At 42.5% G+C, this 23020-nt stretch overlaps 2 protein-coding genes across 3 annotated transcripts in view; one reads left to right on the top strand and one right to left on the bottom strand.

Moving 5' to 3' along the window:
- Positions 1–40: 40 nt before the first annotated feature.
- LOC117488654 (BTB/POZ domain-containing protein 2-like) lies at positions 41–4466 on the bottom strand. Its single transcript, XM_034137674.1, has 9 exons — positions 3921–4466; positions 3707–3826; positions 3376–3532; positions 2685–2790; positions 2389–2586; positions 2102–2294; positions 1785–1872; positions 1554–1700; positions 41–1085 (listed from the first exon to the last, which is right to left on the bottom strand). Exons 1-9 carry the CDS (start codon positions 4430–4432, stop codon positions 924–926), a joined length of 1683 nt encoding a protein of 560 aa, XP_033993565.1. The 5' UTR covers positions 4433–4466; the 3' UTR covers positions 41–923.
- A 2232-nt stretch (positions 4467–6698) lies between these two features.
- The window catches only part of LOC117488643 (protein unc-13 homolog A-like), a 35841-nt gene continuing 19519 nt past the window's right edge, over positions 6699–23020 (top strand). For both annotated transcript variants that reach the window (XM_034137654.1, XM_034137655.1), the window contains exons 1-12: positions 6699–6745; positions 11022–11051; positions 11252–11351; positions 13233–13350; positions 13500–13623; positions 14222–14292; positions 14486–14528; positions 14950–14979; positions 16394–16607; positions 19519–20700; positions 20823–20925; positions 22181–22224. In XM_034137654.1, the coding sequence (XP_033993545.1) occupies positions 6724–6745; positions 11022–11051; positions 11252–11351; positions 13233–13350; positions 13500–13623; positions 14222–14292; positions 14486–14528; positions 14950–14979; positions 16394–16607; positions 19519–20700; positions 20823–20925; positions 22181–22224 (2081 nt within the window). In that variant the 5' untranslated portion in view covers positions 6699–6723. The remainder of the gene's footprint in view (positions 6746–11021; positions 11052–11251; positions 11352–13232; positions 13351–13499; positions 13624–14221; positions 14293–14485; positions 14529–14949; positions 14980–16393; positions 16608–19518; positions 20701–20822; positions 20926–22180; positions 22225–23020) is intronic.

Below are 23020 nucleotides of genomic sequence, written 5' to 3'. Positions count from 1 at the left end.
CTTAGATGGGGTATTTTCTAAAAATACAAGCACCACAACATATTTTCTTCACTCTTTAATCAATATTTTTTTCAAGTTACATATATAATGTTAATAAATGCCACTTTAATATACAACCCTTTTACTTCCGCACCAAAAAGGAAAGCTCTCCGCCCACACTTTTTAAAACAAAGCTTAAAAGAAACATGTCTGAAGAGTTAGTGTGCATTTACAGAACAACCACATAAACATATGCAAGGCCGAGAAGTGCAAGGTATCTTGGGTATAGGCAACTACCAAGCAAGGACACAAGATATCACAGATTGTACTGTATGTAGAAACCCAAAAATTGCTTACCATATCATGTTGTTAAGATTAATAAGAAGTTTGGTTCAAAGAGTTCGTAAGCCTATGATGCCTATGGAAATTACAGCTGAATTGAGTGAAATGCTGGTCTGTACTAAAGGGTGATGAAGATCTTGTCTTGGCATATCTGATGAACTGTACATTAATACAGTTTCGACTCCCCGCACTAATGCTCGGGAGTACAGGAAGGGGAATTCAGTGTCAAGCCTTATGCCGCCAATCCACAGCAGTGACATCGATACTGTGAATAATCTGAGAGGCTCCTCCCTCCCTCTCTCCGTCCCTTGTGGAGTTGGTTACAGTCATGTCTGTTTCAGAGGCTGGCATCACTACAACACAAAGGGATAAAAGGAAGCCGCGGAGAAAGAGAGAGGCAGCGTCTCAAATGACAAGCTACGCCCCATGTAGTGACCTACATTGCTTCACGGATATTTGTCTTCCCATGTGGCCAACAGCAGTGCACTATATGGGGGGAACAGTATGATGTCTGAGTCCCAGGAACGGCTGCTGAGGTGTGGCCCCGCGCTGGTGTCAGGTTGTCACATTTGATGGAGGATTGCTGCTTGTGTCAGAGGTGACTATGTGTAGAAGATGACCTCGGGAATCTGTCCGTCCTCTACTGAAGTGCCGTTGTTGTTGCCCGCCGCGTAACAGAAGGTGAAACACGTCTTTGTGCCAGTGGAGGACGACTCGTGCGTTACCTTTCTCATCCCCTTTGTCCCGTAGTGAGAGTCTGGGCCCTGAAAAACACACAGAGAGGTTGAATACACTGATGGTGCCAACGCTGCACAGTGATATATAACATATACAGACATTTCCACAAAGAGTGAGAAGGAACCACAGCTAACATGCTAAGTTGATTAATTCATTATTAGATCAACAAGGTCTGTACTGAACGTCTTATTTGCAATTGGTTTTCAAATTAAGCTTCAAAAGTCTGTTGTAATTTTTTGTGATATCGTCACTTTAAAAACGCACAAGGTTTGAAATAAGTGAATCATCTGATTAAATTAGTTGAATCAACTTTCTTTCATGAATATAACTTGTCAGTTTGTAACCTAAACTTACTTCAAAACAGACTGAACACGGACAAAAAAATAATCTATGCAGCCTTTAAATGTTGATGTAAATAATCCTTTGATCAAAAAGACACATTTTCCTTGTATTGGGAGCACAGTGCTGTATGTGTATCTGCTATCATCACATACCTTGAGTGTGGCACAGGCAGTGTAGTTGACGTTGGGTAGGATCTCCACCGGTTCTTTGAACATGACTCTGAAGGTGTTGGCCGACCCGTCACAGCTGAAGCCTGTATCGTTCTGACCCAGCACCGTGTTGCTGTCCGTGTGTATGATCTGCAATAAGACACACTAACATTCAAAATATGTTATACTCTACACAAACTGGACTCAAACTTTCTGAAAGGTTCGGGTTCACACCTGTATGTTAACTTGGTAGTCTGTGGGTCCGTGTATAGAGCCATAGAGACCAAACCCGACCACAAATATCCTTCTGTTTACCGAAAACCTGAGAAAAACAAACACAACAGATATGTATTAAGAGTGTGGATACATAACACTAATGTTACTGATACCTGTGTGGAGAAGTATTTGCAATATGTGGTGTTATTATTTCCGCCAGGCATATCGGTATCTAAGCAAATTGAGTAATATTCAAATCTTCTTTGTGTGTGAGGAGCGGAAGAAGCACCTAGCTACTAATTGTGCTTTGTGGCCACAAAACAGACCCCACTCACCGTATGCGGTCACTTGTCCCACTGTAACCCCAGCGGCTTTCCACCTGTCCAAAACGTGTGATGCTACACTCCTTCCCGCGGAGGCAGCAGCGAGGCCGGTCGATGAATTCAACGCGGGGCTTTGGGTTAACTGTAAAGTGGAGGAAAAGACTCACCACCTCTCTGTCACTCAGAATACTGGACTGGGCTGGACCTGAAGGGACGATAGAAAGCACAGTGTGTGTTCAGGCAAAGAGAATAATCTACAAAAGATGTTTCACTGTTGGATTCCTTGTGATTCTGTTTACCTGCAGCAAATTCCTCAATAGTCATGAGAGGGAAGCGGATGAGTGTGAGAGCCTTGCCCAGCACTTTGCGTTTGTTCTCGGGCGTGGGCTGCATCTGCTGCCTGTGAGCCTCTGCATCTGCCCAGCGCACAGAAGCACCGAACAAACGCACCTCCCGCACCCCGAGAGTATCCCTCTCCAACACGGCCACCAACGTATCTGAGGCAGGGAGAGATGAAGACGTGACGGTCAGTGAGGCTGATACTGTTAAATACAGAGACTGAGAGAGACTAATGACAATCACAAGGCAACATTACCCAGATCTATGTCTGTGAAGCCTTCAGCGGCGAGAGCATCTCCAGTGTTCTTATCGATGTTCTCCAGACAGAGGCTGGCGAGCTGAGGCTCATCAAACAAGCGTGCCTGAAACAAAGAATAAAGAATGGATCACTTTGTTTCACTACAAGGCTCAGTCAAAAGCTCAGAATTGAACATTTGCAGATCTGGATTAAGATCTAATAGTAGGAACTCTCATGATTTTTGAGTCCTAAAAATAGACAAATGCCAAAAACTGGCATCAAATAAAAAAAATAACAGAATATTTTCTACTTATTCTTTGATTTACATTTTCTGTATTGTTATTTTGCCAATTTTTGAGACTCATTTGCTGTTTGTAAAGCTGCATGGATTTCAACAACAAGTTATATTTAAGAACGTTGGTTTGTCTGTAAAAAAAATATTAAAATGTTAAGATTTCTCAAAGTAGAGTATTATTGTGGTATGGATACCATAACTCTGCTATTGTATCAGCACCAGTATCAAAGAAAATATCCTTTTAAATGTAGGGGTTTAAATTTCAGCTCTGTTGCATATCATACTGACAGTTTCAGCACACAACACCTAGGGCAGCTAAACTAGGAGATGAAATAAGATCTGATCACTAAAAGACATAATAAGATATATCACTTTTACAAAAATAACAATTTTTAAAGCTCTGGGGAGGCAGACCTGTGTGAGCAGCATGAACGCATTGTCTGCTCTCAAGTTCTTCTTGAGGAACTCCACACAGTGAGCCTCCAGGGCGGGCACTGCATATTTCTTAGCTGTATATAGTGTGGTCATCACTGTCTCAGGCCCGATCTGGACTTCATCAGAGTAGAGAAACCTGCACAAGACATTCTGAGGTTATAATAATATAATTAATGCATTAGTGAGGTATTTAATGTTGCATTGTCTAAACATTATTATACCCGCTAACTAATTGCATAATGACACAATTATACACGCCCACTTTCAGGACAGTTTAAATGGCAGCCCTCTCCCCCTCTCACACTCTTACTTTAGCAGGGCCAGGAAGGCAGCTGGCTCCACATCAGGAAGCTCTATTTCCGTCGAAGTTGTCGCCATGCCTCCGTTGAACATGGCATCAAACACTGCGCTCCCCACAGCCAAAACAAACCTGACCATATCAACAAAACAGAGGTTGCGTTTTTCGCTTTGCATCGTCATAGTTAGCTAGCTAACGTTTTGAATACTCATGCAGCTGATCTTACCTGTGCGCAGGTATCCTCTGAATCCCCATCCCTTTGCCCACTAAAAAATGAACGTCACTGAGCACTTCGTTGTTGAAGAGGAAAGCGAATCGCTCCTTGACGGTGCTCTTGGTCGCCTGCCAGTTGTACACCGGCTCTCGGTACACCAGCACAGACGCAGCAGCCGGGGTGGCAGCCGCTGCTGCCGACGCGGCTGCGTTTGACGCCGCGGTTGCCATGTTGGTGGCCGGGGTGGACATGGCTCCTGCAGCACCTGCCGCAGCGGACTGCTGCAGGGAGTTCTGCGCAGTCGGTTGAGCTCCGCTCGACACTCCGTTGCTGTCCCCGCCGCCAGGCCCCATCTGCGGGTTGGGTCGCCTCGTCGCGCCCTGCGCTCCCCCGGCCGCACCGACAGCTCCGCCGTTAGACGCCGGCATGGAGAACACGCTGTTGCTTGGCTGGCTGTTTCCCAAAGGACCAGGACCAGAGAAAGTAAGGCAAGGAGGCCTGCCGCTGTTGTCTCCAGCAGCCATCTTGAACGGAGTGTAGGCGTAAACAACGCACTTCGTCGCTTTTTGTATTTCTAGTAGTCTCGTCAGTCTTTGTTTCCCTTAGCTGCCGCCTGGCGTTTGTTGTTGGTACTACACGGTGCTCTATGCTCTCCACCTGTACATGAGGTCCATCTGCCTCACACACCAGTATTTCATCCTTAGCGAACACACCTGTTTATGTTTTCTCTTAACTAAAATCTAGTGCATTCATCAAACCAAAACATACATTGTAAAGAAATCAAATACCAGGCATGTGCATTGTGCAGTACACCCATTGTCCCTTTTTGAAGCAACAATATATATATATATATATATTTTTTATCAGGGTTGTTGCTGGCACTGACAAATAATAACATGTTTTCTTAATTTTTCCTGAGAATGTAAGAGTTAGAGCGAGGTGGGGGGAGTCTGATATCTATATTTGAAAACTAGTTGGGTCATTTTTATTTTATATAATATTTTTAGGCTATATATATATATACACTCGAATTAGGCCACATCAAATTCACCAACCCACTATAGTACTACTACTATCCCTGATAGTGTAATGCTTTGAAAAGGATTTGGTCCACCAGGATGTCCCTCATAAATTGCCATCTAGAGTAAAACCAGTAGTCCCATGGTAAGTAGGCTGTACTCGGTTAAAGGTAGGGTAGGTAAGTTTGAGAAACCGGCTCGAGATACACTTTTTGTTATATTCCATGGAATGCTCTTAACATCCCGATAGCAATGAATATCTTAAGTGCTTTGACAAAAAATCCATTAAATGTCATCTGTGGAAGCCGTAATACTGTAAAAAGTACGACCAATCATTTTAGCCGGGCCGGCTAAAATGACTGGATGGCCTACCTGCCTGTCAGCCTTCCATCGGGGCACAAACTTATCTCGTGCCCTCATTGGTCATGTGCGCGTTCGTGTGTGTTGGAGGAGGGGCTCTATAAGGAAGTGGCAGATTTTCTCCGGTTGTGTATTTTCAAATTCTAGCGATCTCGAGCCGGTTTCTCAAACTTACCCTACCCTACCTTTAAGTAGATTGGTATAAGGAGAAAGTGGATATTCTCCTAACTTAATGGCTTTTGACAGAAAAGGAGGTGGAAATACTACTTGCGTATACCCTCTTCTACATAACGGTTAGGGCTAAACATATAATTTGAATTGTATGAAAATCACACTAAAGACTAGTGCAATAATCGAAATTGCATTTGTTTCATATTTGATTTTCAAAAAAATCTACTTATGATCATCTTAATATTACAATTGTTTTATTAAAAAAGAGATTGATGCAAACATGAGCATCCCTTGCAATATTGTGAATGATCAGAATTGCATAATGTCCAAATACATCAGCTGTGCTCTAGGGTGCCCTTCAGTGCAGAGAATGTGATGCCCCAAAGCAAGCCCTTTTTCTGCATATGCCAATCATATACAATCTGACACTGGAGTGTTGTAGGCTAGCTTATACATTTTATTTTAAAAAATACATTAAAACTGCATTTTTCAAAGCTTGGTAGGTTAGATTATGAAATACTAGAATAAGAAAACGTTTCTAAAATGCTTTGTAAGTTTGATTCAAAGGTTTTTTTGTCATATGCACACTAGCTAGTGTCGTTATGGCAATGACAATCTTAAGTCCCAGGCTAACAATGCAACATAAATATATAGGACATATAATAATAAAGCAAATAAAATAGTGCAAGAAGAAACTGAGAAATGAAATAGTGCAAGATTTAGTTGCAGGACCAATGAAAAGTGAAATATATACATGTCAAATCAAATACAATAAGCTAAAGAGTGAAACTTTGTGAAAATAATGAATGAAATTCTTCGCCTACATCATTGACTGCATGATTATGTTTATTATTTATTCCCCCACCCCCTCCCTCTCTTCCTGCCTGCTACTCATCAACCGCCCGTGACGTCAGGGCAGCGCGGCACGGGGGAGCTGTCCTCGCGCGGAGGGTGCTGCTGCTGAAACAAGATGGCTGTGCGCGCAGGAGCAGCAGCGGAGCAGACCTGAAGCAATGCAGAGGAGGGAGAAAAGGGGGGCGAGGAATCCACTCCTGTGTGTCTTGTCCTGCCAGAAGAGCAACATCTCTGCAGAGAAAGAGACGAGCGCTTCTGACATGATGCCGACTGGTTTCCGGTACCTTTTACGGTAACGGTTTGGCGGTTTGAGTTTTTTTTGTTGTAACCAAGAGACAACCGGACTTGACCAAACAAATCACGGAGCTTTCAGCAGAGGACAGCCGGGGACGCTCCCGCCGATATCAGAGATGTCCCTGCTATGTGTGGGAGGTAAGAGAGGACATTTAAGGGCTATGTTTGATGTCTTTAAGTATTACCTGCTGGGGTTTAGCTGCTGTCTGACAGAGCCTGCGGGCTATCATCAGCTCCGGAGAAAAGTCTGTGTAGCCCGAGCAGGATTTGTGCTGATCAGTCATTAAATCGCACAGCAGCAGCTAGTATTTACGGAAACACAGCACGTTTACAGTGGGGGATGCCACTGGGATACTTTTAACGGCACTGTTGCTGAATGACATGCTTGCTTAATTAACTCAATTAAAGATGCCTTGTATGAATTATCTGACCGCAGAAACAGGTAGGCAGAATTGTTATAGGGTAGCCCAGTCGTGACTGTTAATAGCCTACCATTCATTGGGCTCATTGAGTTTCTATAAATGTGTACATGGAGGAGGAGAACTGCTTTTTCCTATCCTGGTGGTGGGTTGCGGTGTGAGCGTGTGTCATCTCTTCATTCATGCGTGGGCAGTCAGAGGAGGTGGAGGACGAGGAAAAGCCCCTGCCGCTGCCGCACCGCTCCTGCCGCACCACTCCTGCCGCTCTGCCGCGCCGCTGTAGTCGTGAGGGAATACTCGTATTGGGCTGGAGATGCTCGTCCCTTCTTTCTCAGCGTTTTCCCTGAAGCGATGCGTCACCTCCTCCTACCAGACTCCCTGAAAGCTCCTGATGCTGACACTGTTGCCTCTCCATTCCATGAATAAGCATCTGCTGTGATTGCTCATAAAGTAACACCCTTCAGCCTCACACAGGTTGCAGTCATCAGGGGAGTGTATGATCCACGCTGAGAGAGAGGAGACCCCTCTAAAATAACACTGTTGGACAGATAGGGGTTGAATCAGCATAATTACAAAAACAACTTTCTCCTTATTATTTGGGTGTTGTGTCATCTTGCATTGGAACACATAGTGCTGACAATTTGAAAGGTTTTGTTCTGCATTTTGTCCTCACTTGACTTGATATTAAGCAGTGAAGGACCAATAGAAGTATGTTTACTTCTTTCCCAAAACTGTTAATTAGTGATATTCATCTTCTCTCAAATATTTGATAAATGTTTGATCCCAATTAGTCAGTACATGTAAATATATGTTTGGAGGTATGTTTAGGTGCTAGACGTTTGTCATAGATAATATTGTGGGGATAAAATGATAGTTAAGGAGGTTTCAAAGTCACCTTCTATACGCCGGGCCCATAATGGATGCTACCCCCCCTCATCCTGCTGCCAGTCCACCCACTGCCGGGCCCTGCTCTGAGTCAGTCCCAGGTGTCATTAAGACCCGGACCGTTATTCATTCATAAACAGCGGCTGTCAGTGTCGTAGACTACGAGACTTGGCAGAGATCCCTCTTCTGTTCCTGTTACATCATTCATGCTTACCTGACTGGAGCTATTTCTGGCCTCCTCTGTACTTTGTGCCTCTTGAATAGGCAGCATTTCTTGAGAGCATCTGCAGACCCAGCAGAATTCAGACACAGATACAGATTAACTCTGAAAAACTTGGCATCTTTTCCTGCAGATATTCCGCTTTCCTTCATGTCCAGTTTCTCGCCGTCTTGATTTGTTTTTGTTTTTTTAGGTGTGATGTTCTGTCAGCAGTCGCAAAGACTACTGCAGATCCGTGTGTGTGAGGATACCTGTGCATACATATATGTAAATATGTATATAGGCGCTCTCTGAATCATGTCAGCCCTCTCATTTTGTCAGTGGATGGCTGAACCCGGCTCACCCACTCCCTACTTTACATTCCCTGACAGTTCATGTTGAAGGGTTTGCTTGATTCCCTGTCGAGTCTCTGTTTTCTTGGCAATCCGCTTATTCCCATAAGTCAGAGTCTGCTGTGTCAGAGGTACTTCCTGAATGAAGTAATGGGGTTTGCAGAAAATGTACTGTTCAGTCTTACAGATTGTGCTGTGCTTCCTCTGATTAAAGAATACAACAACAAACAGACTTTGATTTGTTATGTCCTTCAAGACATTTAATCAGATGGTGATAGATAGTTATAGCTTTGACCTGGTTTTCTAGGCTACTTAGCGAAAACCTACATTTCAATCGATTTATTAATGATACAGCCTATCATAAGCTTTATTGTTTATGAGTTATAGGCACTTACATGTACCGTATTTGTATGTGTGGGTTTGTGTTGCTTAGATACATCCAGTTGTGACAAACGTATTGTTTGTTAGCTTGTGGACATTTCTCATCATAACTCAGTCTGTCAGGGAGATTTATGATTGTGTGGTATTATTAAACTTCAGCTTTCCGCTGTCGAAAATCCAATTCCTTTTTTTATTGATCCTCCTTATGTACTGATATATTTCCAGGGCTCTTTTAGTGTTGACACTTAAACACAGGACGAAGCAGGCTCCGATGTGGTCTGCCTAAACATAGTAAAGGATTGCTTAAAGCATTGCTCGGTTCCTTACTTACCTTCACTGCATTTATTTGCAACTACTCTGGGTTTTCAAATGGAAGTTGTGCCAGTGTCAGGGCATACATTTAGCAAATATACAGATGTGTTTACATGTGTGTGTTTAAGTGTGTTCCAGGTTAAGTTTGCATTAAGGTTGGAGAGGTATTAATGGAAGCAAAGATTAAAAGCTTTTTTTGTAGTGTGTGGTGTGTGTGTGTGTGTGTGTGTGTGTGTGTGTGTGTGTGTGTGTGTGTGTGTGTGTGTGTGTGTGTGTGTGTGTGTGTGTGTGTGTGTGTGTGTGTGTGTGTGTGTGTGTGTGTGTGTGTGTGTGTGGTGTGTGTGTGTGTGTGTGTGTGTGTGTGTGTGGTGTGTTTGTGTGTGTGTGTGTGGTGTGTGTGTGTGTGTGTGTGTGTGTGTCACTTAAACTATTTAGCTCAGGGTGTGTGTGTTTCATAAAAAATACAAAAGTGCCTTGCTGACTCAGGGCAATTTTCCATCAACTTTTCATTTCCTGGTGGTTACTATGACAACCTGTTCTAGTGTGGACGGTCTGTGGAGAATATTGTGAACTAAGACATCAATTGGTGATCACACTGCTTTTTTTAAGGGCCGATAAAAGTGTTGGTTTGTTTACAGGAAGCATTGAGCTTGCGTTTGCATTTTGTCTGATGTGAACCTTTGTACACACCTGCAGTGAGGTATGGGGATCTGGAGCATGTGTGTGTGCGCGGTGGAGTGCGGTGGGTAGAGTATTAATAATGTATGTGTGAGTTACGTCAAAGCCGGTAAAAAAGTGCTGCAGAGAGAAAGCCTGGGCTTTAAATGTACTGTGAAAACCCTCTGACACACCGGGTTGGATAAAGCTGGAGTTTGAATGCTTATACAATGAGACATTCCCATTTGAACTGGCATGTGTGTTCAGTCTCAAACAATCTTATTCTATTTAAATCTCTTCTCATCAGATCATATTAGTGATGTAGATATACATGTTTTGGTAATCCTTTGTAATCTGTGCTGTATGCTATGTTTCTCTTTCCCACACTGATGAAGGAAAGTCCCCCATGGTTTTCCAGCGCTGTGTGTGTCTATGTATTTCCCCCACACTCAGTGCCAACATGTCAGACCTTATGGCAACAACAACAAAAGGCAGAGCATTGTGTATAAACACTAATGTGCTAAGTAAATATGTACATTGCATACAACTTAGTGACTCACTTTTATCTTAACAGCTCTTCCTAATTGAAAGTATGTATAATTTTAAAATATGAATCCTATATTTGATCTTAAAACATGTTTTAGCTTAATTATTTCCGTGTAAGTGTAAGCAATAGTACGACTTCTTTGGGGTGGAAATCCTGCTTCTCTTTTTCAACATAGAAGACAAACAGAACAGCCAACAAGAAATAATAAAGACAAAACATAGCATGACAGGAATACCATACTTAATGACATACATGATCATAGTGGGAAAGATTAATACAAAATAGTACAATAGTAGTGGCAATACAAATAAATAAATAAACATAAAGGGTGCAAATGAGCCCAGCCTACCCCTCCAAGCTTCATTATTTAACTTGTCGTAAAGTACTTTATTTTGAAAGGTGCTGTTTAAATACAATTATTATTATTACAGATTGTAAATTGTGTACCAAATGTATAAAAGTTCTTCAACATACTGATATTACAGCATTCATTTTTTACAGTAAGTTCAATGTAGTAGAACTGTGTTTTGTATTTGATCTCGGGTCTCCACTCGGTGCCTGTTCTCTGGGTGAAAGCCAGTAGAGATTATGCATGAGCGTTCAGAAGTGAAAGCAGATGGCGTTCCTGTGTGTGACACTGTCCCTCTCTGTGTGTCCACAGTGAAGAAAGCCAAGCTGGATGGACCCCAAGGTAAGACCAGGGATCCTGGAAATAGAAAAAGGGAGGGACTGGCTGTTATGTCACATAAATCTTTAAGCAGACTGAGGACACATTACATGCTGCAGCCATTAATGCAAATAGAAGGATGCAGTCAGTTCCTATGTAGATTAATATACTCTCTAATATCTACATTATTATCTTCTAATGTTCCCCCCTCTCTCCTTTTACAGAGAAGTTCAACACTTATGTGACTCTAAAAGTACAAAATGTGAAGAGCACAACCATTGCTGTCAGGGGCAACCTGCCCAGCTGGGAGCAAGACTTCATGTTGTGAGTCCCTCGTCTTCTTCAGATAACACTCTGCTTCTGTTTCTCCCTTTACCTCGCTCCGTCCTCTCCCTTCTCCCTTCATCGTCTCCGCCACTTCTCCTGCTTGAGAGCTTTTCTTTTTTATCTTGCCTTCTATCAACCTGTACTCCCTCCTCTTCTTTCTCTCCTCCTTCCCCCAAGTGCCCTTCATCCCTACATTGCTCCACGTAGGTCTTCCTCTCCACATCCGCACCTCCGCCTCAAACAAACGCCTCATCCTCTTTTCTTTTTTTCATCTGCTATCCCTCGACACTTGCCCTTCTCATCCTTATTCCAAACCTTGGCTTCCTCCCAGCCCCACCTTCCTCTCCTCTGTCAATTCTTTAAACACCATTCCTTGATCTTCATCCACTCAGCCCCTCCTCCTTCTCTTCGTCTTCCTCTTTACATCTCAACCTTACTTTTAACTCTTCCAATCTCCTCCTTTTCTTGCTCAATAGCAGCTTTTCCCACTCGTTTGTATGAGCTTTGTTTCAGTACATATCTTTACATCTCAACCTTATGAAACACAGAGTGTTTGGCATGCAGAGATGATGTCTTTACAGTGTCAGGGCGGTACATGGTGAGGATCATTTAGCATGTGGGATGCAGCAGGCAGGCTGACTGCGGAGTCCTGTGCGTATGATATGATGTTTGGAGGCGTTGATCGTAGTTCCGGGGTTGCATCAGTGAAGCTGTATTATGTAATGTTTGGGCTGCAGAGAAAGCCTCGTCGCCTTCTTCAAACGGCCTTTAAGTGACTGCGCCCCCTCAGCCCCTGCCATGAATCAAACGGGCACGTTCCTAAAAGGAGTCACCACTGAGACGGGAAATCCAGTACCCCTATTTCTTAATTAAAGTTCCCACTCGCTCCCTGCAGGCATGCGATACAATCACCTCCTCCACTGCCTTCATCACACTCTTCTCCTCTCCTCTCTTGATTCATCCCCCGCTCTCTTTCTCTCTTCTTTTGCTGCTTCCTGCTGTCTTATAAATGTTTTATGTTAGATTCGCTCAGGCTTGCTCCCGCAGAGAGCTGTCTTATATTTGTCACAGTGAATCTTTAGTGTGTATGACTACCTGTGTGTTTAGCAAATAGGTTATAATGTGTAATCAGCTAAATATGGTTCAAGTATCGAAGTGAAAGTACTGGTAATGCAAAATCACCTTGTGAATATTTAGATTTATAACATGTTTCATTTTATATTATTATATATTTGCTCTTTTTGTAAATATTGGATAATTTTACCTCAAAAGACGAATGGTGTAGTTTTTAACAATTTCTTTACAGTTTATTTTTAGATGCTTTTCATAAGGTACTCTATGTGTCAAATGTAAATATGGTCTTTTGTTTATTTTCTTATTTTTATTAAGAAGAGTTTTTTTGTCTCTTTTTTCTTTTGCATTTTTCTAGTTAATACTAATAACAACTTGTCAAAAAGAAACTAATATTAATACAATCAATGTTTTATTATATATTTTTTTATATATTTGTATAGAGATACAACGTTTAATAATTAAGAGTTATATTGACAATACATATTAATTAGTAGAGATATTTGCCTATGTACATTTACCGTCCAGAAATGTGCATTGAAATATTAAACTGCTGATCCATGCGTGTCCTGAAAATCTGAACTAAAAATATTTTGTAAGTGGAGTTAAAATTGTAATATTCCTTTAGAAATGTAATGGTGTATAACTTTTAAGTAGCATCAAATGGAAAAAGGCAAGTAATGTAGAAATAAATCAAACATTTACTAGCAGTTGAGTAAATGTACCAACTTTCCACAGAAGTCTTAAAATTAATTGTCATACATTTTTCTTCTGACTTTTGACGTTTGTCTTCCTCTTCCTATCCAGCGAAATAAACCGCTTGGACCTGGGTCTGACGGTAGAGGTGTGGAACAAGGGGCTGATCTGGGACACCATGGTGGGCACTGTGTGGATCCCCCTCCGGAGCATCCGGCAGTCCAATGAGGTTTGCCACCACTTGAGAAATACTGTATTTAAACTCTCTGTACTCAGGAGACTCACTAATTTGCTGCTCCGACATGTTTTTAATCACGATCATCCATTTGTACAGCATGTTGTTTGTGTGTCGGCCTCAAAATGTCTTTCTGTACGCAGGAGGGCCTGGGGGAATGGCTCACGCTGGACTCTCAGGTCATCATGACTGATAATGAGATCTCCGGCACCAAAGAGCCCACTCTCCACCTGGTGCTGCTCGACACACGCTTTGAGCTGCCTCTCGGTGAGAAATCAATATTCACATAAAAGTGAGAAACTGTCAATATGGGGAGAAGATGAAAATATAGAAATATAGGAAATCATCAGTCCTTGAGCGAATGAGAAGCCGACTTGAATAAATGATGTCTGTCGGTGTATTTTCACAGCAAACTGTGATTTATGAACACCAATAATCCCTGAATGATTAATTCAACTGACCTGCTTCCAGTGATATGTATTCAAGACTGTCTGTGAGTCGAGGAGAGTGTTTGTGTCCTTTACTTCTCAGTGATCAAGCTGTGCTCTTCTTTACATTGATTAGGTGTCATTTTCTCACTGTTTCCTCCGGTCGATATTGTTCACCTGACTCCTCCATTTGTGGAGCTGATCTATTTATAGCGGATTGGCTTTGAAGCTGGGAGTGAACAGGCCCATTTTCAAAGTCACTGATCTTAACAGGCCAAACATATCTGGGTCACACAATATTGGGGTTGTTTTAGCTCACTTTATCTCCAGAGTTTATAACTACGACAGAAGTGTTTCCAGGGGAAAACAGCTGATGTAGGTAGAGCTCAATTAGAGCTGTGTTTGTCAACTGAGTTTGCCTGCTGTGTTGTTTCCAGATATCCCTGAGGATGAGGCACGATACTGGACAAAAAAACTGGAGCAGATCAATGCCATGAGGGACCAAGATGTAAGCAGTCACCCCATTTGATTTAGCACCCTAGAATATCCTCACAACTCACCAACATGCCCAGATGATTTATTGGCAAAACAACCATATTACACATACATTTCTCCACTTCCTGAATATAGCATCTCCCTATTAATTTACCAGCTAATCTATGTCAAGTTTTCCATCTGTCTGACTCCAGTTTTCTTACCAGGAGGAGCAGGAGCGGCCTCTTCGTGCACCAGGAACCCAGTGCTGTAAGTGACAGTTCACCCTATATATTAACCATCTGTTTGTGCTGAGCAAGAGAATGATGTGATAAGCTGTTGAGATGTAATTAGATTGCTTAAGCTCAGTATGTGTATAATGTGTGTAACCCCCACATGAGTTGTTGTGTGTGTTGGAGGGAGATAGGATGGCTGCACTGTAAAGAATCGATAGGGGTTTCAGATGTCCGGAGGCGCTTCTCCAGGAGGCTGCTGAGCTTCCTCTGGTTCAGTCTGCAGAGCTGCTGAGCCAGCTGTCTGCTGCAGGTGGAAACTCTGGGAGGCTCAGCACTTCCTCCGCGCTCTCTTTCCATCCACCAGCACCATCTGGGAACCTTAATTGCGTGAATGTATGTTTATGTTTGGGCACCAGTTCATAATCAATACTAAACACACTCCTGTTTTATTGCAGGTAACTGGAGCCTATGGGGAGAGCAACAAAGTAAGTGTACATACAATATACAAATACTGTGCATACACTGGAGTCCATATGTATCTGGAGAATCACATGTTGTATACATTTGGTTCTCTAACCATCACAAAGCTTTGAAACAGGGAGTGTAACACTTAAAGCTTCAATTTGTTTTTTTGGGTGTAGATTAGAAGAATATCAGAAGAAGAGCGAGTTTATTTAAATGCCCAAAAACAAACATTGTTTTTCTCTCTTACCTTTTTGTGGTATCTAGTCATGCAGATAGTTTTTGTTTATCCCGCTCTGTGATATCTGCCACCATCCCCTCAAACAATACAACTAAGTTACATTTCGTTTGTGGTGCTCTTAAAAAAATGCCACTTCGAAAATTAAACGGCAAAATCTCTTTTCAAGAACGATGTCCTTGTTGCTCTAGAAAATGACATATTTCCTATTGATATCCGTCTTTCATATCTATATATTTTGTATAAAGTATTTCTGATGAACGCTCTGTGGATTATTCAGGGTAATTTATCTTAAAACACCCTTTAACACGAGGCAGTGTTTAATATTTATATTTAATGTTCTGCAATGTAGAGCCACAATAATGAACATTGAACCTTGCATAATGCTGATAGGAAACATAGAGTACTTGGAAATGTATACATACATTAAGAAAAAAAACTCTCCCCACCTCTCTTCCTTTCTGTCCTTTTTCTGTAATGCTGTGATTAGCGGATGCTTTTATATAAGCGTCTGTCAAACTCACCCACACAAGTGCAGAGACTCATCTCCTCTCTTTCCACACAGAGGAAAAGGGAAAGCTTAATGATAGCTGGTGAGCTGATGAAGTGAGTGAGAGGGAAAGAGAGAGAAACGTGGGGACACGGTTGAAGTGAGAAACAAAGTTTGATGACTTTAATTAGTGTCAAACAGATGACCATGAAGGTGTAAGCGTCGCAGGAGCCACCTTCATCAGAGCGTGAGACGGTGATGGATAATGATGAATGATTAATAGATGCTGGTTTCGCTCTTGACTGATTCAGCTCTGCTAAAGTCTCTCATCACTTCCCTCTGGGATGTTCATCTCTGATCTGTGGACACCACAGAAATACAGCATGTCCTCATGGTGAGCAGGACTGGATTTATGTGCAGTTATGATGATGAGAATGAGAAGAAAGCCGATAATGATATTCATCATGTGCTTTATGTATGGATGCACTCTGAATGACCTATATGGGTCTAAAGGGGGTTCAGTATGCTCGCATCTCATCTCTATATTATCTGTAATAACCATAGTACAGAGAATTGTTTCAATCGGGATCATCCCTTTTAAGTTTTTTTTCCTCATGCTCTTGCTTTTATCTTCTCCTATTTCTGAAATCTATGATGACACCATCAAAAGGACTGATGCAGCTTTTTCTTTTGATGTGCGTCTGTGCAGATGAAGACCCAGACAGCGCTGTGGATGACAGGGACAGCGACTATCGCAGTGAGACCAGTAACAGCATCCCCCCCCCCTACTACAGCACATCGCAGCCCAACGCCTCCGTCCACCAGTATCCCATCAGCCAACAGCACAGCAGCACCAGAAGCCTCTCGTACCCGCGCTCTGGCAACGGCCAGGACCTCGAGTACCCGCACCAGAGGACTGTCAGGTGTGTGCCTGCTGCACTGTCAATTCATGTGGAACGAATGATTATCTTCATTTTTTGATGAATTCATTGATAAATAATTTGTTGTAAACTATTAAGAGACAAGGTGACTTCAGATTGCTTGTTTGATTCATCCATCCATTTCTTATTCAGTTTAAAATGATTTAAAACAAACGTGGTGAGAAGCATTTTTGCTTAATAACAGAATTGACTTTAATAAACTAAATATCATAATATAACCTGTAGGTTTTAAACTCACTTGGTCTTGTACAATGAGTATCTTATAGAGGCTAATTCAATCTTATTTTAGACAGATTTGATTGTATAATGAACATTATCGATTTAATTTGCTGCCCTTTATGACCCTTTTCTTCTTGTGCTTCTGTTTGTCTTTTTTTTTTTAGCATTTACCAATTTGCCGTATTTACCTCCTTTTCATTTTATTTGATAATCTTAAGAAGAAACTTAAAACATTGTAACACCAATCGAAATGAACATTTAAAAGAAAACAACAGGGTAGAAGGACTTATTTCCAAGATGGTCCTTGTTGTCGTTCCTTCATTTATAAATGTCTATTCATTTTCTGCTCGTTGAATTAACTTAACAATACAGTTATTACTTTAAAAAATACTTTGTGGTGAGGTAATACGCCTTTTTCACAGCACACACATGAGGTAGTATCGGACGGAAAACCGTGTTACTTATGATAAACAATGGCTCCGTTATATTGAAGTTTCCCAGCAGTGGCGGCGCCAGGGTATGGCTGGGGTAGGCTACAGCCATACCAAGAAATGGCTTAGCCCCACCTTAGCCCCACCATGAAAAGTGATGCAAATTCAATTAAATAATAAGCGAAATGCTAAATGTTGAGAACACGGATTGCGAAAATATACGGGTCGTGTCCACAGCACACAAACTGATCCTGCTGTAACAACAAGTGCACGTTACTGATGCAATATGGTTGAGACCATTCGGGCTTATGCTATAAGAGGGGTGCAAGGAATAGTCTAAGTAGTGGGGGAGTTTTATACACTAAAGGTGTGGAAATTCTCTGGCGTTATAATATCAGCGCGGCCGCGGTCAGATCAAAATGCCTCCGAATGCAATTTGAATAGACCTACAGCCAGAGCAACGAAACGTTGGATCTGCGTCATGCCTTATTGATTGAGATCAATCGAAACCGCCATTCAGTATCCCCATTGGATCTTCAACGTGTACTATCATACGTCACGTTCACAGTGATCCCTTTTTATTTACTACAAGACAAATGTGCCGTTTTATTTCATACAGTTCCATTTTGATTGAGACAGGGAAATAATCTAAACCTCACGCGTGACGTTTCACTGTCAAGGGGGGTAATATAGCGTGCATGTAATTACATTGCAAATACTGACTTGAGCACCACCACTGTATGGGTTAGCCCTACCATAGATTACCCAACAAAAATGCTCTGGCGCCGCCACTGTCTCCCAGTAAACCATGTCCCAGTATCAGGACCCTGAAACTAAATCAACTAAACGGAATTCAACCATCATTTATTTTATTATTTACACCGGTGCTTTTCCCAATGTGACGAGTCAAAATACCCTCCACGAGAAAGGCCTTGGAGTGAATGATCATAGTCAATGACATTCTGCCGTGCGCTGTGTGTGTGTCAGTCCTTCATTGGGTTATACAGACAAAGCGCTACTTCAGAGTTTTCTGCGATACTGTTTCATTTCTCAGCTCATATTGACATGCTTCTCAAAGACTTGGCATGAAAGTATGTGCCCCTTCATCTCTTGCTTCATGAATTATTCAACTGGCAATCTAATGGTCAATACTGCACATAAGATTAGACGCTTGTGTGAGTGTATTGGACAGGGCAGCCTCCACACACCCCCGCCCATTCTTCTTCATCTCTTTCCTCTCGGCTCTCTACACTCACTTCATGCGCTCTCTCCCTCTATTTGTCTCGATGCTCACCACTCCCTTCCTGTCTTCACTATCACCCCCCCCCCCCCCTCCCCATTCATCCTACTTCCTATCTGGCCTCTATGCTGTTTTAATAGCCCTATTTATCAAGGAGTATAAATACTTTCCCCCAGTTTGTTGTATTTCTGGATGCCTGTGCTTTTTCCTTTGTCAGCTTTCTGGAGGCCTCTCTTTGAGTTCTGCTCTAATTCTCGCTGCTTGTCTGGTACTCTTGTATCCCCAGTACTTTTCATTGATTAACCATCGGCATTATTCATGGCCATAACAAGACATGTAGAAAAGGTTTTTTAGTAAGGCTGTCCAGTAGAGTACAAAGTGTACAGGCCAGTGAGTGTGCTTTTATGTGTTTATGTATACAGTGATGTTATGTAACTAAGTACATTTGCTCAAGTACTGTACTTAAGTAACATTTGTAGGTACTTGTACTTGAATATTTCCTTTTTTTGCTACTTTGTACTTTTACAATTCAGTTGTAAATAGTGTACTTTTACCCAACTAACCTCTAGTTACTTGGCAGATTTGGATTAAAGATGTGAAATATAAACAACACTTAAATAATACTTTAGTTACACCTAGAGTAAATCACAAGCTACCCTGCAGCATGCAGACAAATTCAAACTAGCTGCACCTTTTGATAAACATATGATATATTATTCTGAAATCTGCACAATGAGTACTTTTTCTTTTGGTAAGTATATTTTGATGCTAATACCTGCACTTTTACTTGAGTCACATTTTGAAAGCAGTTTTTTTACTTGTAACGGAGTATTCCTACACTCTGGTAGTTCTACTTTTACTTAAGAGCAAGTTCTAAGTACTTCTTCCTCCTCTGCAATAAGTCTCTATGTTTAGGTTTTTCCCTGTTTTTAATAATCAGTCTCTCCAGGGCATGTTGCAATGTTGCGTCTTAACTGTTCCTGTTTTGTCTTCTCCTCTGCAGTCCCTCGGGGAGCTATGCATCGTCTGCAGAGCTGAGTCGGTGCAGCAGTCGGCTGAGCGAGGAGGACTATGGCGTTGAGTACAGAGAGAGGGACCCTTACGACGAGAACGACTCTTACCACTCCTGCCACTCCTCGGTCAGCTACAGTAAAGGCTCTCCAGACTGGGACCCCGACGAGACGCAGGGGGCGTACAGCGATGAGGGCGGCTACAGCAAAGACGGAGGAGAGGAGGCGGCTCTGTACCAGGAGGACGACGGAGGACTGTATGAGGGAGAAGAGGAGAGGCTCTATGAGGATGAGGAGATGATCTACGATGATGAGGATATGTACATCTTGGATGGGACACTCAGTGAGGACATGGAGGCTCCCTTTACCCCCACCCCAACTTCAACAGCGCCCCAAACTCTGGAGGTACCCGGCTCCAGGCCTCCTCTGGAGAAACAGCCGTCCTTACACCAACAGCAGCCCCCTATTCAACCCCCCAACCAGACATCCAACCAGTCTCATCCTCCTGGCATGGCCCCGTCAGCACAGCCCCCCTCTGGCCAACCGACACAACCGCCTAAACAGCCCCCCTCTGGCCAACCAACACAACCGCCTAAACAGCCCCCCTCTGGCCAACCAACACAACCGCCTAAACAGCCCCCCTCTGGCCAACCAACACAACCGCCTCGACAGCCCCCAACACAGCCGCAGCCGGCCCCCTCTGCCACTTCCTTCTTCTCCATGTCCAATCCTCTCACAGCTGCAGTCACAGGCCTGGCCTCCACTTTCCTTTCTTCTGTTCCCACCGCTCAGCCTGCCCAGACCCACCCTCCAGCCCCAGCAGTGTCTCAACAACACCAGGCGGCCAGCGTCGTGCCTCCATCCCACCCGGCCACCGTGACTAACTCACAGCCCCCCACGTCTACCACAGGCCCTTCCTCCCAACAGACCCCGTCCTCTGGGCAGCCTCAATCTCATCTCAACGGTCCTGCCGCCACACAGTCAGCCGCCCCTGAGGACCAGGATCTCCAGCTGGAGGAAGAGCCATGGCCAGAGGAGGAGATGATGTTTGAGAAAGAGGCCAGGACGCCCCCTGCTCAGCCAGAGGAGACCCTCCCTAAAGAGGAGAGAGAGGAGGAGTTTGAAGAGAGCAGGCCACCAACGCCAGAAGAGGAAGAAGAGATACTCCCGGAGAGGTAGGAGGGAAGTTGGAGAGGGATCAATGAACTACACACATCAAAACAGACTTGAAGAGAAACAACACATTTATTATGAATCTGTCGAAATGTATCAGCTGAGAACTGTTTTTATGTTTCAGTCCTCCAGTGATAGAGGAGCCCAAAGAGCCGGTGGATCCAGCAGTCAGAGCCAAACAGAACTGGCTAAGGATTTATAACAAAGTCTTAGAGCAGGTCCGGGAGGTAAGGTCACTGTTTGAACCCCCCCCCCCCCCCCCCCCCCCCCCCCCCCCCCCCCCCCTCACTTCAAATACCAGTCCTTCACAACAAGCCGTCCCAGAGCTGCAGGCCTGATAGAGCTCCACCCTGTATTCTAAAAGATATTCCCAAGTGCAAAAGACTCTAAAAGTGTCTACCAGGTCTTTGAAATATAAATGTGCAGTGCATTATTTATGTGCAAAGACAGGGTCTCTACAGTAAGTCCCTCAGTTCTATTTTGACAGTGTTTTTTGGTAGACACCAAAGCAGACTTACCGTCTTTCATATTCTATGATTTGCTACCTTTGGTTTTCTTCAAATTAAAAATACCGACAGCTTCACAGACCGCAAACCTTTTTTGTTTGGGTACGACACCAAATCACTCCTTGACAAACCGGCTTGATTTAATTGTACACATTAAGTTTTGCTTGATCAGTTTTCACTTACATATTTTGTTCACTTATTCTGTTGCTATTCATTACCTTTGAATTCAGTTGTGCAGATAATTAATCACTTGCTTTGATGTTTATGTTGATGTGTGTCACGTCACGTTTTTGTACATTTGGCTTTCTTTTGTTTGCCTTTTTTTCTGTTTGTTTGTGCCGAACCCGCTTTGTTTTCTTTCCAGTTTCATGTCATTGCCATAGTGACACTCGCATGCACTTTGCTCGGCCATCATTGGAGCATGCTGACAGGTAGGTACAACCTGGTTGGATGCTTGAGAGAAAGGAGGAAATGCGTGGAACAGATGTCTTGTTGAACTCCTCACTGTGAACATGCACTTTCACTATGCTCATTCATTTTCACAACAATTTGATATTTCTATTGCATCTTCAAAAAGACATATTTGATTTCAAAATCCAGGCAAAGCTTTTTGAATAGTTACAAAATTTGTTTATTATCTCATGACGTGAATATGGTGACATTTATTTAATAACTATTTTTAGTTTGCATCTATGCTCTCCTTGGCTCACATGTCTTTTTTCAGCATCTTTTCCTAAAGGGTACACATTGTGTAAGGCCTCACAGATTCTTTGTACGAGTTTTTACTGACACTTTCGACCTCTGATGCAAAGACACAGACGAGATGGTATTTTGAATTGTCTGATATAAAATTCCATAATCAGAAATCTATTGATGCAGCTACATTCATACAGTATATGAATGCTAGAAACTGCTGCAGGGGTCACTTTATGGTTGCTTTTTTCTTCATCTGACATTCCTTCTTTGTCTCCCTCAGGCCAGAGGAGAGACCTCCAGCTCGCTGTGGTTTGGTAAAGGAGGGTGAGTGTCTGCTGCCACTTCTTTTTTTCTCTATCATGAAACAGATTACAAATCACATATCAGTCCATCTGTGTCTCACTTTTTAGAAAATGCTTTATTGCAAAGTTATTTCCATCATCTTCCAGATATTTGATTACTTCAGGGTTTAATGCATATTGTTTTACTATTATACAAGTGAAATTAATAAAACATCGAAATAGAAGACACACAACTCAAACCAGCTAGAACAAACAAACAATCAAACAAAAAAGAAAGAAAGGGAGAGGTATAGTGTAGGAGAAGCAGTATTGGGGTTTGAATGTCTTATCACCAATCGTTGGCTTTATTGATTTAATGTAAAGTCTATCTTTGGGGTAATTCTTATTTAGCTTATGTATGTGTCCTTCAGGATCAATGTATTTGATGGTTTCCACAACATTGTCTTCCGCTTCATGGCCATCACATGCAAATCATTAATAATATTATCTTTCCAAGTAAACTAATACCAAAAATATATTTTAAAATGTGTAGCCTAGTTATGATCAAAAAAGTACTTTCCTCATCTTCTTTCCAAAAGGGTTTGAATAATGTTATAGACATGTAAAGAATGTGTGTGTGTGTACGTTGCCAATTGTTCCCCACATCCTCTCCAGCCTTGCTAAACGAATGAATGAATTAAACTCGATTAAAGTTATGCTCTGATCATTGTGGAAACCTGCCACCAACCGCCCCATTAGATTAAAATGTCCTTCTTTGGTCCGGGAATCCTCCCTTCTATTTCATTCTGATCCACAGCCTCCTTCCGCTCATGGCATTT

The sequence above is a fragment of the Trematomus bernacchii genome, unplaced genomic scaffold, assembly GCF_902827165.1.
Source record: "Trematomus bernacchii unplaced genomic scaffold, fTreBer1.1, whole genome shotgun sequence".
NCBI classification, from domain to species: domain Eukaryota; kingdom Metazoa; phylum Chordata; class Actinopteri; order Perciformes; family Nototheniidae; genus Trematomus; species Trematomus bernacchii.
Note: the sequence above shows the minus strand (reverse complement) of the source record. Positions and strands in the feature narration are given on the sequence as shown.